We start from the raw sequence: 17,266 nt of genomic DNA, 5'->3' as shown, positions 1-17,266 counted from the left end.
ACTACAAAAAAGAATGTTTGACAAAATATTTAAATATTTAACAGAACAAAAATTTCGACCAAAAAAGATGATTTTGTAACAAAATAATTAAATTTTCAACAAGACAGAAATTTCGACCAAAAACTATTACTTTTTGACCAAATAATTAAATTTTCAACAAAATAATTAACTTTCTAATGTAGTAAATCAATTTTAACAAAACAGCAGAAATTTAAACCAAAAATATGACTTTTTAACAAAATAGTAAAATTTGGAACAATTTAATTCATTTTTTAGCAGAACAATCAAAATTTCAACAAAATAAGTAAATTTCCAATAAAACAGTCGAAATTTCGACTTCAAAAAATGACTTATTGACAAAATAATTGAATTTTCAACAAAACAGATATTTTGACCAAAAATATGACTTCTTTACCAAATAATTAAATTCTTAAAGAAATAATTAAGTTATTAACCAAATCAAATAATCAAATAATTAATTTTTCAACAAAATAAATAGATTTAAAAAAAAAAGTAAAAATGTCATCTAAAAAAGATGAATTTTGAAGAAAATAATTCAATGTTCAACAAAACAGAAATTTCGGTGAAAAATATGAATTTTTGATAAAATAGTTAAATTCGCAACAAAATAATTGAATTTTTAACAAAATAATATAATTCTTAACAAAATAATTACGTTCTTGAAACAAATAAAATAAATTTATTACGAAACAATAGAAATTACGACCAAAAAGATGACTTGTTAACAAAGTATTAAAATCTACGAAGAAATAATGCAGTTTTTAAGAAAATAAATCAATTTTCAACAAAATAGTAGGAATTTCAAATAAAAAAGATCGATTTTCCACAAAATAACTACATTTTCAAGAAAATAATTAGTTTTTTAAGCAAATCAATAAATTTACGAAAAAGCTAAAATTTCGATTTAAAAAATGACTTTTTAATCAAATAATTAAATTTGCAACAAATTAAATAAATTCTCAACAAAACAGTAGAAATTTCTATTAAAGAAGATTACTTTATAATTAAATAATAAGAGTTTTACCCAAAGAGCTTAATTTAAAAAAATACAATTACATTTTTTTAATTGTCAATAAATGTCAATAAAAAATTAAATTTGAAAATGAAAAATTATATAAAAAAGACAACATTTTGACCAAAAAGATTAATTTTCAACCAAAAAGGACGAATTAAAAAAGACATAAATTAAAAAAAAAATAGTTCAACTTTCAATTGAAAAAAAATATCAAACATTTCTGGGAAAATAGAAAAATTAGTACTCCACAAAGAAGAAACGAATTTTTAAACAAAAAGTTGCATTTTTAACTGAAAAAAAATTTGCAGATAAAAATGGAAAAGTTCCAAAATTAATTTCCAAGAAGAAAATAACGAATTTTCAACATTGCAATATAATAGTTCAAAATTTCAACCCAAGAGATGAATTTTGAACTAAAATTATGAATCTTCAACTGGAAATGTTAAATTTTCAGTTAAAATAATCACTTTTCAACAATAACAAAACAACTGAATTTCAACAAAAGAGACCAATTTTGAAGTAAAATTATGAATAATTTTTTTTATTAATTGGTTTAACCTTCAACCAAGCAGTTCCATTTTCAACCAGTTGAATTCAGTGAAAGAAGACGAATTTTTAACAAAAGGTTAATTTCTAACTTAACAGTGGAATATTAAAAAAAGATGAATCTTTAACCAAAAAAAAAATTATTTCTTACACCTGAGTTTAACGTTAAGTGAATTAGTTGATATTTCAACAAAGAAATATTTTCATTTGAAATCAAAAACTGTTTTATTTAGTCAAGAAAGAGAAATTTGCAACAACATAGTTGAATTCTGAATCAAAAAGAATAATTTTTAACCAAACAGTCGCATTTTTAAATCGGAACTTCATTGTCAAAATTACCCAACTTTTCTCAAATCAATTTTTTATTTTCCCTGACTACTAATATTCAAACACCAGAATCTTAATTTTTTAGAACTTTTAACATTGAAAGTTTTATAAATAAAATAAAACAATTTTAAATTAAAATTTTCAAACTTATCGGCCTTGACAGTTATTCATAGTTTCTTTTATAAAAATGCCCTGACTTTTCCCTGATTTTCAGGTTTTCCTGGACCTGCGACCATCCTCCACATTGTCCATATCGGCCATATTACACATACTGTCCATATTAGAATTAATGACCATATTAGACACAGTGGCCACATTAGACACATTGACCATATTAGACACAGTGGCCATATTAGACACACTGACCATATTAGACACAGTGGCCATATTAGACACAGTGGCCACATTAGACACACTGACCATATTAGACACAGTGGCCATATTAGACACACTGACCACATTGGGCATATCAACCAATGTAGTCAAATTAACAATAACAATACGTACGACTAAATTTCCGATGACGACTGTGGCTAAGAAGAAGGGAATGCAGGAAACATCTCCCACCAACATGCAGTCCCACATCGACTCGATCCACTCTCCGCACAAAACTCGAAAGACAATCATGAAAGAATGCATAAAATCCGTGAAATTCCACCTGGGTAGTTCGCCATCTTGAAAAAGATGAACTTGGTCCGTGTAGTTCTTGCCGAAGAGTTGCATACCCATCACGGCGAAGATGAAGATGATGATGCACAAGACGAAGGTCAAGTTACCCAAAGCGCCTACCGTTCTACCCATGATGGAGATCAACAAGTTCAAGGTCGGCCACGATTTTGCTAATTTAAATACTCTCAACTGAAATACAATTGACACAATTAACCACCTGTTACTTCTTTCTACCCAGGCCTCTTTCTCTACGCTCTTAAACTGATCCAGTGAAATTTTCACTAGCTGCTTCAGTATTTTGAATTATAGTATCACTGGTTCACCAGTGATTTTCCAACTTTGACTTGTCAGACTATTAGTTTTTCCAACTAAAAGAGCGTTACTGAATATACCAGTGAAGCTAAATGATAGATTCAACCAGTGATGTAGCACTCCATGCGACCAAAATATAAAACTCCAGTCGTCTCCTTCACGCGTGTCGCTGGTGGTCACGTTGAATTTTAAAAATTAAAACAAACTTAATTGTGTACTGATTCACCATTGAACCTGACTGATTGAACCAGTGACGGAGTTCCACTGAGTGAACCAGTGATATCTTACTGAATATTAGTGACACACTTCTGGCTGTTTCAACCAGTGATATTTAACTGGTTCATTTTAAGAGAGTAGATCTAAGAATATTATTTGGCTAAAAAGTAATGGTCAAGTGATTGAAAAGAAAGTGGGGATGTAAATTACCAATCTAAAAGACCGCAAGACCGACAGTCCTTGGACGCCCTCTAGACCAAGTTCTAAGAGTGACAAGGCCACTATGATGAAATCGAAAATGTTCCAGCCCTCTTGAAAGTAAAACTTTGGACTCATAGCTATCAACTTCATTGTTGCTTCGATACCGAAAGTTGCCGTGAAGAACTGTAAAAATTATTAATTGAAAGTTCTTAACTTTAATTTCTACAATTAATTTCAGGGAACGCTCACTTATTCCAAGGACCGACAAACGTAAATATTCAGATATGCCAAGTCTGAAGGGCCCCCACCAATAACGCGAGTCGTGGGTTGATTTTGATTGGTCAGCCACTGACACGGAATAGAGCGCACAGAGACAGTAGTGGGAGGAAAAGGGGCTGCGTCACTGGGAATATTCAAGCGGGAGAGACTTGGAATAAGTGAAAGTTCACTGTAAAAGTAACAAGTAGAATAATTTCTCACGTAATTTCCCGATTTGAGTACTCTCTCCATTTCCTTGTCCATGTCGTGATGGTCCAAAGCCATGAAGAGTGTGTTGACTACGATGCAAAGTGTGATGAAAAGCTCGACGAACGGGTCGAAGACTAGGAGGGCAATAAAGTCTTGGAACTTGACCCAAAGTGGACAGCAGTCCCAAATGCAAAAAATATCGATGCAACGTAGAAAGAACTCCAGACCTTTTTCCTTAAATGTAAGTCCTTCTTCCTCTTCTTCTGTGGGGAAGTAATATATCGAAACTGAACCAAATGTTAGTAAGTTTGTTTATCCACCACTCTTTTTTGGGGAAAGAGTTTTTTCTAAAAGAATTTTGATTTAACGAAGGGGGGTCAATTGTCTCATTTGTCTACAATCTTCAATTGTATTTGCATTAAGATCAACTCGGGAAATCATACTTTTAACATTTAACTATTGAGAGGCGTGTGCAGCAGAGTGGCCAAAATAAAATAAAATCAATAGCTCTCCTCCCACTCCCTCGAAACACATATTACCACAGAAGCTTCTCTCTCTCTCTCTCTCTTCTATTATAACTGAGAATTGATGCCCCTCTGCCTCTCCAATAATTATTTACCCCTCTATTTACCCTTTCACCCTTTCCCTCAGGCCCTTCTGTACTTAAGAAATTTAAAAATATTTATTATCAATAATAGCCCATCATTCAAAAACTCTCGACCCCTAGTCACAGCCCCTCTCTCTCTCTCTCTGCCCCTTTTCCTCCCTTTATCGCTTGAAAATAAAAAAATTGTATTACTAGGAATATCTCTACTCTGCTGCCCTTGCCCCACCCCCTGACCCCTTTTCCTTTAGGAACCATTTCACTTATTAACCCTTACCCCGCCATTCCCCTAAACCCTTATCCTTCAAAACTTTCAGATCCTACCACCTCTTTCCCCTCAACCCCTAATCGTAGCCCATCGACCTTTAACAACAATTTAAATAATTATGTAAAAATAAATCTATTATTAATTTTGGCCCACTCGAGTGTGCAAAAGGACTAACTTTACTGTGCTTAATATCGATATCGGTTTCTATCAATGATCAAAATCAGAATAATGAAGCAAATTATAAATTAGGGAGAAATTGTCATAAATTCCACAAAAGGTTTTTTTACTAAAGAGAGCCTGTACTGTGATTATAATAATTAATAACTTAAACTTTTATCGACTTTCTTGCTATTACACAAAATTCATTAAAAATACTGCATTATTATTTATAAATTTAATTATTAATAATATCGCTTATCATTAATAAATTTTTACCTCTATTCTACAAAAATGTGCTTCAACTATTAATTATATTCTACAATTTTTTCGTTGTGACCTAGTTTCTTATTTCTAGAACTACATGACTACAAATTCTACTTTCTACATTTAAAAAATAAAATACAAGAAAAGTGTTTTTAGTGCAAATAATCGTCAACAGATATTTTTAACACAAATAGAATGTGGATTGTGGGATGATAAAGAAACCTTAGAAGCATTTTGTGTAGAAAATTGCTCAAAATGTTTCTAAAAATATTGCTTAACATTGAAAAAATATACAAAGTAATGTTGTGATATTTTAACTTAAAAGAAATTTGTTAAATTATTTACATAAATTAAAATATAAATTTCTGTGCTAGAGTGCCGTGCGAACTAAGAAAGTGCAAAGGATGATTATCATGGGTCACATAAGAGTCACTGTGAAGTGAGCTGTTGAACGCAGCTCGGCTCTCATATGTGGAGAACCCCGCTTAGCCCAGCGAAAAGCATGCGCACGCACGTTGCTACACTTCGCCCTCTCTGTCGGGTCAGACGTGCGCGCGCACGGTTGCCGATGGTCTAACGGGAGTTCTCCGCACATGAGAGCCGAGCTGCCTTTAACATCTAACTTCACAGTGACTCTAATCCTCTCCCTGATAATCAGAGTGAGACGAAAATTGATCACTCTTGCAGATAAAAATATGTGGAGAAGATTGTAATATTTTTTGCATTGCACAAAAACTCTGTTTCCCCAAAAACTCAAACACACACTCACATTTTCTGAAGAACGGAATCGAGCACTTTTCTCGATTAGCTTAAAAACAAAACTATTTACGTCGCTTAAAAAACAAATTGAAAAAAATCCAGGAATATTTTTTAAATATTTATTTAATTCAGAAGCTCTTTTAGTCGCGATTAAAATCCTGAATTATATTTTATTATGATTGTTATCATGAATTTAAATAAAATAATGATTCTTTGCAAATGTGAATTCAAATTTTATATCTTTAGCCTTAATTCGAACCTTTTCAGGTTGCCCTAAAGATTATTTTTAATTTAAATTTTAGATCTTACAAAACCGAATATTTAAATATGAATAAATATTTTTATTACTTAAATGAAAAGATCTCTGTTTGTAAAAATTGAAAAAAGGTTTAAAAATCACCACCAAAAAATACTATTCACGTTTCAAAACTCGTAAAAAAAATTAGTCAAAAAAATATTGCACCGGCACTAATGCACTTTTCTTGTGAAATAGGAAACTTTATTCAAGTCTCCCAAAGGAAAAATTGTTTTTAATTCCTTCCAACAGTAATTTTTTCTTAATATTTAAACAATTTTTATTTTAAAAACAAGTTCATAATAATTTAAACAACTCTAAAGATGGAAGGAATCAAATTTGGTGAAAAAAGATTAAAATAACTGTACATTTATAAGTGAAGAAGCAGCCTGATGCAAAGATTCATGAGATGATTAAAACAATTCAGATTTAACGTCTTGTGGTTTTTTCTTCTTGAAAGAATCAAAAAAGATTTTTGAAGATTTCAGGTACTTAAAATTAAAATTTCAAAACAAAAGTTGATCTTCTACCAAAAAGTTAAATTTTAAAGCAAAAAGACGCTAATTTTAAATAAAAAACAGTTGAAATGATAAAAGAGACGAATTTTTATTAATATATTAAAATCCTTAAATAAAACAGATTAATTTTCAAACAAGAAAATGAATTTTTTGCCAATAAAAACGAGTTTTTAAGAAAGTAAAGCTTTTAAATCTTTTAGATTTACTTCGACATTAAAAAATCTATTTTTATTCTCTCTTTATTAAATAATTTTTCAAAATAAAAAATCACTCTAAATCTTTTCACGAATTTTAAGAGGGATTGTTTATTTTCTTCAAACATTTAAAAACTCTTAAAAAGCTTCCAATTTTCTAAACAAAATCTTCAAAAATTTCTTTTTTTTTAAATCTTTTCAAATTTTATATTATTTTTCTTTCTTTTTGAAACTTGTGAATATCTCTCGAGGTTAATTTTATTCTTCAGAAAAAATAATTATTTGAACTTTTCCAGAAATCTGAAAAATATGTTATTTCTTAACATTTTCCAAATATTTAAAAAGCTTTTTGCAAAGAGTTCGAAAATGTACATTTTTCAAATTTTTAAAAATATTTTCGATCTTCATATTATTTGTAGATTTTTTCATAGTTTTTGAATATCTCTTAACTTACTCGATTTTTAAAATATTGTAATTTTGAAAATTTAAAAATGTTGTTCTAAAATCTTCTACATTCTTTTTCAAAGTTTAAGGAAATTATTTTAAATCTTTTAAAATGTTTTTCAATTTTCTTTTAAAATTAAATTTTCAGAAAAAAAATCGTTAACATTTTTTTCAGGAATTTTAAGTCATGTTCTTTATTTACTTGAAACCTTTCAAAATTCTTAAAAAGCTTTGAAATTTTTATTCGAAATCTTGAAAAATCTACATGTTATTTAACAAAATTTTTAATGTTCTCCAAATTTAAATTATTCAAAAATATTTTTAAAGCTTCTAAGATTTCTGAATATGTTATAAAATAATTCAATTTGCTTAAAGATTCTTCTAATTCTGAATCTAAATTGACAAATTTGTCTCTAAAATCTTCTACATTTATTTTTCTAAATTTAAAGATATCATTTGTAATATTTAAAATTTTTTTTATATTTTCTCTAAAAATTACTTTTTCGGCATGAGAACAAATAATTTTTAATTTTCTCAGAAATTGAAGAAAAAAATATTATTCCCTTGAAGATTTTGAAAATATTTAAAAATTTCATTTTTTCAAAAGTCTAAATTTAAAAAGTATTTTAATGTTTTCAATTATTTTTAAATATTTTTAAAGCTTATAAATACCTCTGAAATTAATTAATTTTTTAATCAAATTGTTTATGTTGCCAATTAAAAAAATGTTCTCTAAAAATTTCTAAATAGTCTTTCGAAATTTTATGAAATCATGCTGAATGTTAAATTTTTTTTAATTACCTCTTAAGATTGATTTTCAGAAAATCATCTCCAGGAATTTTCAGATTTTTTTCTTGATTCTCTTTAAAAGTTTCAAAATTCTTAAAAAGCTTCTTTTTCGAAATCTTTAAAAATCTTCATTTTGTTTAACATAATGTTTAATCTTCTCAAAATTTAGATGTTTCTAAATCTTTTCAAAGTTTTCAAGATTTCTGAATATGTTTTAAAATAATTATATTTTCTTAAAGATTTTTTTATGAGTTTTCGAGATGTGTAGACACATCTTATTTTCGATAAGAAAAAATATCAATTCTTCAGTTTAAATTACCGTTTAAAAATTTAATCGCCATAAAACCGTTTAGAATTAAATAAACAAAATATTATCTATCCAATGTATAGTTTTCTGTGTCCTTTCTTTACCACAAAATGTTAAATAAGAGCCAATTGTTTTTAATTTTAAAAAATGAGGATGTAATACTGACAGTTGAAGTGTAAAACTGAAAAAAAAAACTGAAAAAATGTCTAGAACGATGTAAATATAGTACAAATTCACAAAAAAATATCATGTTGCCTGTTGCAAATATAAAATAATAAAGAGTAAAATAATTTTTTGAAAATAGACATCACCTGCTTGTTCCGATGCCCGACTTTGCCGACCAGCAGCTTGTTCGATTATATCATTTAGCACCATTGCATCTTCAAAAGAAAAAATTTTTAATCAATATTTCCATCAACATTTTTTTTCGATAACATATTTTTATGTGCAATTTTTCACATTTTATGGACAATAATAATGACTTCAGAATTTACCTTTCATATCGACTACCGCTTGCTGCCCTGAGGATTCGATAAATGGATTGTCTTGTTTCAACTTGACCAGCGAGTCTTCCGTTTCCCCATCCTCAAAAAATGAAAATTGAAAAATTAACTTTTTGACCCTTCAGTACAAGAAATAGGAAGTTGGTGATAAAGTATAAAAATATTTTGTTGTATAACCTTAATAAGCGAAACATTTTATTCTTATCAAAAGGATTCTCCGTAGGTTTTTACGAAGGAAACTATTAGAATCAGATAAATGTTTCTACTTGAATTTTGCCGTAGGAAACAATTAGGAACCGACGTACTTTTCTATGTAGGTTTCGCCATAGGGAACTATAGGATCCGACAAGGCCGTAACCAGGGAGGGTATTATAGGGGTTTGACCCACCCCCTGAAATTCTTAAAGCATGCACATAATATACATATACTCTCCTGTGTGTCGCTGCATATCCCCTCCTCCGAATTTTTCTCTTGCTGTGTCTCCCCCCCCCCCCCCCCCCCCCCCCCCCCCCCCATCCCGAAAACTATTAGGATTTCGCTGTAGGAAACTATTAGGATCGGATGTAGTTTTCTACGTAGAAAAGTATTAAGATGCAGCATAAGATTCTATGTAAGTTTCTCTATAATAAACTATTAGGATTCGACATACCAGGAGTGTTAGTTGAAGTTCGCCGATTTTACTAATAGATGTCGCTAGAGATATGTATACATTTCTATGATCTGGAATCTATGTCATATTTTTCTATGGTCAATAACCCTCAAAAATACGCAATGCCATTCTGCTAAAATAATAGCATCATAGTTGTTCACCTCAGTGAATATGTCGAGTTTCGTTCCAAGTAAATCGCATTTGCAGCATTCGTTGCTTTTCTTATTTCATCAAAAGAAAAAAGCAGTTGAAGCTCATCAATTGCTGGTAGAAACTTATGGTGAACATGCTCCAGTGATTAGAACATGTGAGACATGGTTTCGCCAATTTAAAAGTGGAGATTTCGATTTACCAGACAATGATCATCCTGGTGCAGCGAAAAAGTTCGAAGACGAGGAATTTCAGGCGTTATTGGATGAATATTCAACCCAATCGCAACAACAATTGGCACACACACTAAATGTGACTCGAGGAGCGATTCGCCAATGTTTAAAAGCCATGAGAAAAATCCAGAAGTATGGAAAATGGGTACCACACCAACTGAACGATAGAAAAATGGAAAATCGAAAAACCATTTGTGAAATGCTGCTTGAATGGTTCAAAAGGAAATCTTTTCTGCATCGAATTGTCACGGGGGACAAAAAATGGATTTATTTCGTGAACCCGAAGCGGAAAAAATCATGGCTTTCACCTGATGAGGTCGATCCATCGACTCCAAGGCCAAATCACTTTGGCTGTAAGACAATGCTCTGTGTTTGGTGGAACCAGTGTGGTGTGGTGTACTTCGAGTTATTAAAACCTGGTGAGACGGTGAATACGGATCGCTACCGATAACCGATGATCAATTTGAATCATGCGTTGATCGAAAAACGGCCGGAATGGGTCCGAAGACATGGCAAAGTTATCCTACAACATCACAACGCACCGTCTCATACCGCTAAAGTCATGATGAACAGACTAAAAGCATTGAATTGGAAAATATTATCGCACCCTCCGTACTCTCCAGACATCGCCCTGTCTGACTATCACCTTTTCGCATCGATAAGATACTCACTCGCAGAGAAGCACTTTGCCAATTTTGAAGAAGTCGAAAAATGGTTCGTCGAATGGTTTGCCGCGAAAGAAAAAAAGTTTTTTTGGAATAGTACCCATGATTTGCCTAAAAGATGGGCAAAATGTGTAGAATCCAATGGTCAATACTTTTAATAGAATTTTTTTGAGATTCCCTTGAGGATTAAGTGTTTTCTTTATTGAAAAAACCGGCAAATTTCAACTAACACCCCTGGTATTAGGATTCTAGATGGTGTTTTACGTAGGGTTTTCTATCGGAAACTATAAGCATCGAATGTAGTACTCCATGTATGTTTAGACTTCGACTTATACGTAGGAGAATATTTTAGGATTCGACGTAGGTTTTGACATCGGTTATGATCCTACGATGATAGGACGCAGGTTTCTAGGTCGATTACAACGTAAGAAACTATTAGGATCCGACGTAGGATTTAACGTAGGTTTAGCCGTGTGAAACTATTAGGTATTGAAATAGAGTTTTTCGTGGGTTTTGGCTCACTCACGACGTAGGAAAGTATTATGATTCCACGCAGGTTCCAACGTCGCATCAATATACCTTCCAAAGTGGATATCGCTATAGGAATCTATTAAAATCCGACTTCGAATTATACATAGATTGGAACGTAGGTTCTGCCATGGGAAACTATTGGGATCCGACATAAAATTCATTGTCTATTTCTGCGTAATTAACGACGTCAGCAACCGTTAGGATCAGTTGTAGGTTTCTACGTAGGTTTTGCCATGAGGAACTAGTAGAACCCGAAATAGGATTCGCCGTAGGTTCCGAGCTCGGTTACAACATTGAAAACTATTAGGATCCGACGTAGATTTTGGCGTAGGTTCTTACGTGGGTTTCGCCGTAGGAAATTACGAGGAATTGATGTATGTTCCAAGACAGGTTTCGGTGTATGAAGCTATTAGCTTCCGACATAGGATTCTGCTTAAGTTTTCACGTAATTTATTACGTAGGCAACTATGAGGATCAGATGCATGTTTCTAAGTAAATTTCGTTTCAAGGAACTAATTTATTACGATCCAACGTAGGATTCTTCATAAGCTTTAGCGTACGTTCCTACGTGGGTTTTGAGCTAGGTAAAAACCTAAGAAACTGAGAGGATCCGAAGTAGGATTCTACAGACATTGTAACGTAGGTTTCGTGACAGGAAACAATTACCACCTGCGTAATATTCTACATAGGTTTCGACGTAGGAAACTATTAGGATCCGATGTACTGTTCTACGTAGGTTGTTCCGTATGACAATATGAGCCTCCTACGTAGGATTCTACGTATGCTTAGTCGTCGGCTGCGACGCAGGAGACTATTAGGATCCGACGTGGGTCGTAATTTAGGAAAGTATTAGGATCAGACTCATGTTTCTAGGTAGGTTTCGCCGTAAGGGATTATTAGAATCCAAAGTAGGATTCTGCGTAGGTTTTGCCGTAGTAAGCTGTTAGGATCAAGTGTAATATTCTACGTTGGTTAGGACGTAGGAAACTATTAGGGTTCGACGTAGGATGCTACACAGCTTTCAAGGTTGGTTGCCAAGTAGGAAACTATTAGGATTCGACGTGTGTAATATTATGCGTCGGTTACGACGTAGGAAACAATCAGGATTCAACGTGGAATGCTACATAGCTTTCCACGTCGATCACGTCATAGGAAAATATTGGAATCTGGCGTAGGATTCTAGGTTTTGAGGTCAGTTACAATATTGTAAACTATTAGTTTCCGACATAGATTGCTTCGTCGGTTTCCAGCGTCGTATTCTGCGTAGATTTCGATGTAGGATCCGACGTCGGACTTTTCAGTAGGGAAGAGTTATTCACTTCAAACTTACCGTACTATGATAATGGCGTTTTTGAGTATTTTCTGTTGTGTGGCTATTGATGGACGCTTGCCTAGCAGATCTACTTCTAAGTTTGCTCTCCTTCGTCATTGGTTTACCAATAATTCCAATGCCACCAAGGAGATCACCGTGCGAAGTGTAGGACAGTCTGGACGCGTGTGAGGTGTAAGACGAGTGACGCGAGCCCAAGTTTGCATAATAAGTTGGAACGACAATAGTTCCATTTTCTTCGGACATGGGGGTGACAGCATTTGAGTCATCAGCATAGGGTAGATGCTCCTGAGCGTCCAGATAAGTCGAAAGAACCAGAGGCTTCCGGTCACCACCCGCTGGTCCAACGAAACGGCGTCCATTGCGAATTGTGAACTGATGACTACCACGACTTCCTCTCCTGATGTTGAAGGGTGAGCCAGGCAGACTAAGGCTCGTCTGCAAGTAAAAACAAATTTTTTTTATATTTCCAGTAAATAATTTGGCGGAAGTTTCACCGGCCTGAATTACGTAGCGTTGCGTCCATTATATAAGTATCCTCAAATAGAGCCTGGAGCAGTATACTGCGCATACTCGTCGTAGGTAGAGAGAAGAGAACAATGGAGCTTCTGGATTCCATAATGTCCATAGCGCTCGGGTTCGCTTATCGGATCCGAGCGCTAAGGACGTTATGATATTCAGATGCTCAATTAGTTATTCTTTTTAATCCCTATTCTTGATCAATTGCAAGGCTTATCTTGTCACATGCGGAGCAGTGCACCGGGCCGATGTTGGGAGCACTGTCGCCTTGAAATGGAGGGGATAGATAGGTGACCAAGAATGGTAGCTATTGGATAAACTACAGCCACTCGTGCATAAATGACGCCACGCCACCCTAACTCGGTCGGTAAAACTGCATGAAATCTCATTCGTGTAAGACTCCAAGTAGCATTCTAACTTCAGAAAGGCGTGAAAGAACTCAAAATTCATTGGGCCTTTCAACAACTACGCCACGCTATTTTGAACACTTTTTCCACTCTCTTCCATCTTCGTCGGAACCTCTTGGGACTGGTTTCTTCATTCTATTTTTAACCAATCTAGAAATTTTCTATTATCCACTTGAGACTGATTTGTACCATTTCGGATATGTCTGAACTACTTTAAGATCTGGCAAAACATTCTGAACTTGTTGAGAATAAGTCTAGAAAAGTTCGGATCGTCTACAATCTTTTCGAATCACATAAAGCATTTCTGGAATGTTTTATAAATCTATTTGAACCACTTTGGACTAATTTAAACCACTTCGGACTCATTGAAATAAGTTTTGTATCTGTTTAAGAGGTACAAACTTTATTTTTTAAGCTTTAGTTCGTTTTAAACCGATTTAAATATTTTCTATCCACTTGGAACTGGTTTGTACCAATTGAGACCTGTTTAAGCTACTCTAAGATCTTGCAAAACATCCTGAAATGGTTAGGATCAATACCAATATAGTTCGGATCGGCTGAAATCTATTCTAAGCAAATAAAGAATTTATAGCATTTTTTGAAAATAAATTTAAATCACTCTAGACTAACTGAAATATGTTCAGTCTATCTTGAAGAGCTACAAAACTTTTGTACTACTACTTTTTGTACCAATTTAATGGCATTTTTAAAAAAATTTATTTAAACCACTTCGGACTCGTTTCAACCACTTCGGACTGGTTTTAACCATTTCGGACTAGTTCGAACTACTTTGGACTAATTGGTGTATGTTTGATCTCTCTTTAAGAGGTACAAACCTTTGTTTAAAACTTTGCCTAATCAAATATTTCCTATCCGCTTCGAACTGATTTTTACCAATTCGGACCTATTTGAACTACTCCAAGATCTTGCAAAACATCTGCAAATTTTTGGCATTAATTCTTATAAAGTTTTAATCGTCTAAAACCGTTTCGAACTAGTTAAAGTATTTATGAAATGTTTCAGAAATCAATTTGAACCTCTTCGAACTGTTTTGAACCATCTTGGACTGACTGAAGTATGTTTAGTGTCTCTTGAGGAGGAACAATCATTTTCAAAACTTTTTTCTACTTTTAGCCGATCCGAATATTTTCTATCCACTTGGGACTGATTTGTTTCAATTCGGACTGGTTTGGATCGCTTCAAAACAGCATTAAACCCATTTTTTAACTGGATAGCACCCTCTCAAATATTTTTGAATCATTTAGGATTATTTGGGCAGCTAGCCAAATTTTTGAATCACTTCCAACATATTTGAATCGATTCAAACGGGTTTAAACCACTTCATACCTTCTGAGGAATTAATTTATTATTTTGAGTTTCAGTTCATCTAAGCTAATGAACCATTTTTTAACTAAAATAATTCTCTACCAGAAAAATTATTTAAAAACTGAGATTTGTGCAATTGAAGAAGTTATAGAACCTTTTTGGCATGAATACAATTTTACTGGGCATACATTTTCCAGGAAAAAGAAGGGTTGCCACAAACTCCGAATTTCCCGAATTTATCCTGACCGCTTTTTAGATTTTGCTGATCGATATACATTCTTATTTCAAGTATAAAGAACAGCCTTGCATAACAAATCTTTGTACCGATAATTGAATTAGGGCACAACAAAGTGCCAAATCCTGGAATTGATTTGCATCAAAATAACTCAATGTCTAATGAAAGTGATGAATTTAAAAAAATAAAAAAAGTTAATTCTCAACGTTATTTTCAAATAGAGCAGACTCACTTTTAAAACAAAATGATGAGCTTTTATCGAAAAGTTGAATTTTCAACCCAAAAATATTAATTTCTACGAAAATTAATGAATTTTCGCGCCAAAGAAGACGATTTTTCAATAAAGTAAATCAATTTTTCACTAACAAAAAACTTCAAGCAAAAATGGAATAATAAAATTTTCAGTTAAAAAAATTCATTTTTAACAACAAAAGAAAAATGAATTTTCAACTAAAATGATGGGATTGTGACATAAAAAGAAGAATATTCAACCAACAAGATTAAATTTCTATTAAAAAAAATACCACAAAAAAATAGAATGCTTACATTTTTAATTAAAGAAATAAATTTGTAACTTAATTGATGAATCTTCAACCAAAAAAATTCAATTTACACCAAATAGCTGTTTCAGCAAAATAAATTAATTTTAAATTAAAACCGATAAACTTTCAACCAAAAATAGAATAGCTCAATTTTCGGTTAAGTTTTTTTTCCTACAAAAAAATAAAACCATTTTCGAACAAAAAGGTTCAATTTAAAAAAAAACGAAACAGCTGTGTTTTTAATCGAAAAAATACAATTTCTACCAAAAAAGATGAATTTTTAACAAATAATAAAATTACCTTAAACTTCAGTTTATCGAATGTTCCTTTACTCGCAAGCTTTTCCCTAACATTCCCTGACTTTCTGAAATTTTCTCTCCTGCCGCAAATTCTCTTTTTTGTTGAAAGATAGTAGACGGAGAATCACTAAACTCTAAATTAACAAAGTTCTAAAGTGCCTCTCGAGCTTTAAATTGCCCATGTGTTTCCATTTCGAATTATGTGGGAAATTAGTATTTTATGATAAACTAATTACTATAGGTAAGAAGATTTATTTTCAAATTCCCTTGCATAATTTCCATACTTCCTCTACTTTTATTCCCCTAAATTTCCCCTACTTTATCTTCCCTCTCTACTACTACTTTTATTCTACTCCCTCTTCCCCTCTCGAGTCATTCCTTCCACTCACTCACTTCCATTTTATTCTCCTCCCTTTTCCCCTTTGCCCCTACCTAGTCATTGCTTCCCCACACTCACTTCTCTTTTATTCTCCTCACTTTCCCCCCTTACCCTCATCAGTCACTCCTTCTCCACACTCATTTATTTTTTATTCTCCTTAATTTCCCCCTTTTGCACTCCCAAGTAACTCCTTCTCCACACTCACTTTTTTTTCCCCAACTTCCCTTCTTGGACAAAAAGTAGAGCAAAACTAAAATGGTTTCTGAAAGTTTAATGGAAATCGATCTTTTTCCTTCGAAGATAATTACCAGTAAATAAAAAATTGGATAGTTTTCCAAAAACATTGAAGTACGTACAATTAATTGGTTACAACCAATCACGTACCTTTCTCAGACTTTCCGGGTAGGCATTAGTAAACTGGCCATTAGGGACGCGAGAGACGTTAAGAAAAGAGAAGAAAGAGATATCTCCTACCAAAGAGATAAAAAAGTCTTAATATTTTACTCCAATGAGGCACAAGTTACGGAAGCACACATAATTTAAGTGCTGCTCGATTAAAGATACTGTTTTTATCAGAGAATTGGTTTGTAAATTGATGGTAGTAAAATATACTGTAAAGAATCGACCTAAACGAATCATAGCCACTTTCCATTTACTATAACAAGATACTCCTACTTCTTCATGCAGATTTACGATGAGTAATCTGTTTTCTGGAGTAGTGTATTTTTAAAACTGCAAGGCACGATTTCTTGACTTTTTAATTTATTCAATAATAAATGTACGAATATATACAAAAATTAAGTAAGAGTTAATGAAAGTTCCATCAAACTTTTTTGCGCCGCGATGGGTATAGCAGAAATTTTGTGCGCAGTCGAAAGTTCCACAGAACTCTACTGCGCAACATAAAGCCTCGTATAAGTCTACTGCGCAGTAATAAGTGTTATAAGGTTCAGGGGAATCTAGAGCGCAGTTTTAGACATTTAGACATTTTCTGTGCAGTAATAACCTTTATAAAGGTACATTATATAAAAAATAAAGAAATAATTAAATTTACTATTATTTATGGGGAAAAATGATAAAAATAAATAGGGACAGAGAGAGAAAGAGAAAATGATCAATTTA

At 32.6% G+C, this 17,266-nt stretch overlaps 1 protein-coding gene across 1 annotated transcript in view; it reads right to left on the bottom strand.

Annotated features, from left to right (window-relative positions):
* LOC117167010 (sodium channel protein para) overlaps positions 1–17,266 on the bottom strand; it is a 116,167-nt gene that overhangs the window by 43,779 nt on the left and 55,122 nt on the right. Inside the window, exons 12-17 of the mRNA XM_033351561.1 lie at positions 12,438–12,875; positions 8,871–8,961; positions 8,688–8,756; positions 3,788–4,062; positions 3,317–3,490; positions 2,417–2,767 (exon numbers count right to left, since the gene is read on the bottom strand). Coding sequence (XP_033207452.1) covers positions 2,417–2,767; positions 3,317–3,490; positions 3,788–4,062; positions 8,688–8,756; positions 8,871–8,961; positions 12,438–12,875 — 1,398 coding nt within the window. The remainder of the gene's footprint in view (positions 1–2,416; positions 2,768–3,316; positions 3,491–3,787; positions 4,063–8,687; positions 8,757–8,870; positions 8,962–12,437; positions 12,876–17,266) is intronic.

This window comes from Belonocnema kinseyi, chromosome 1, assembly GCF_010883055.1.
Source record: "Belonocnema kinseyi isolate 2016_QV_RU_SX_M_011 chromosome 1, B_treatae_v1, whole genome shotgun sequence".
Classification (NCBI taxonomy): domain Eukaryota; kingdom Metazoa; phylum Arthropoda; class Insecta; order Hymenoptera; family Cynipidae; genus Belonocnema; species Belonocnema kinseyi.
The sequence above is the reverse complement of the archived record's forward strand: the minus strand, read 5'-3'. Positions and strand labels throughout refer to the sequence as shown.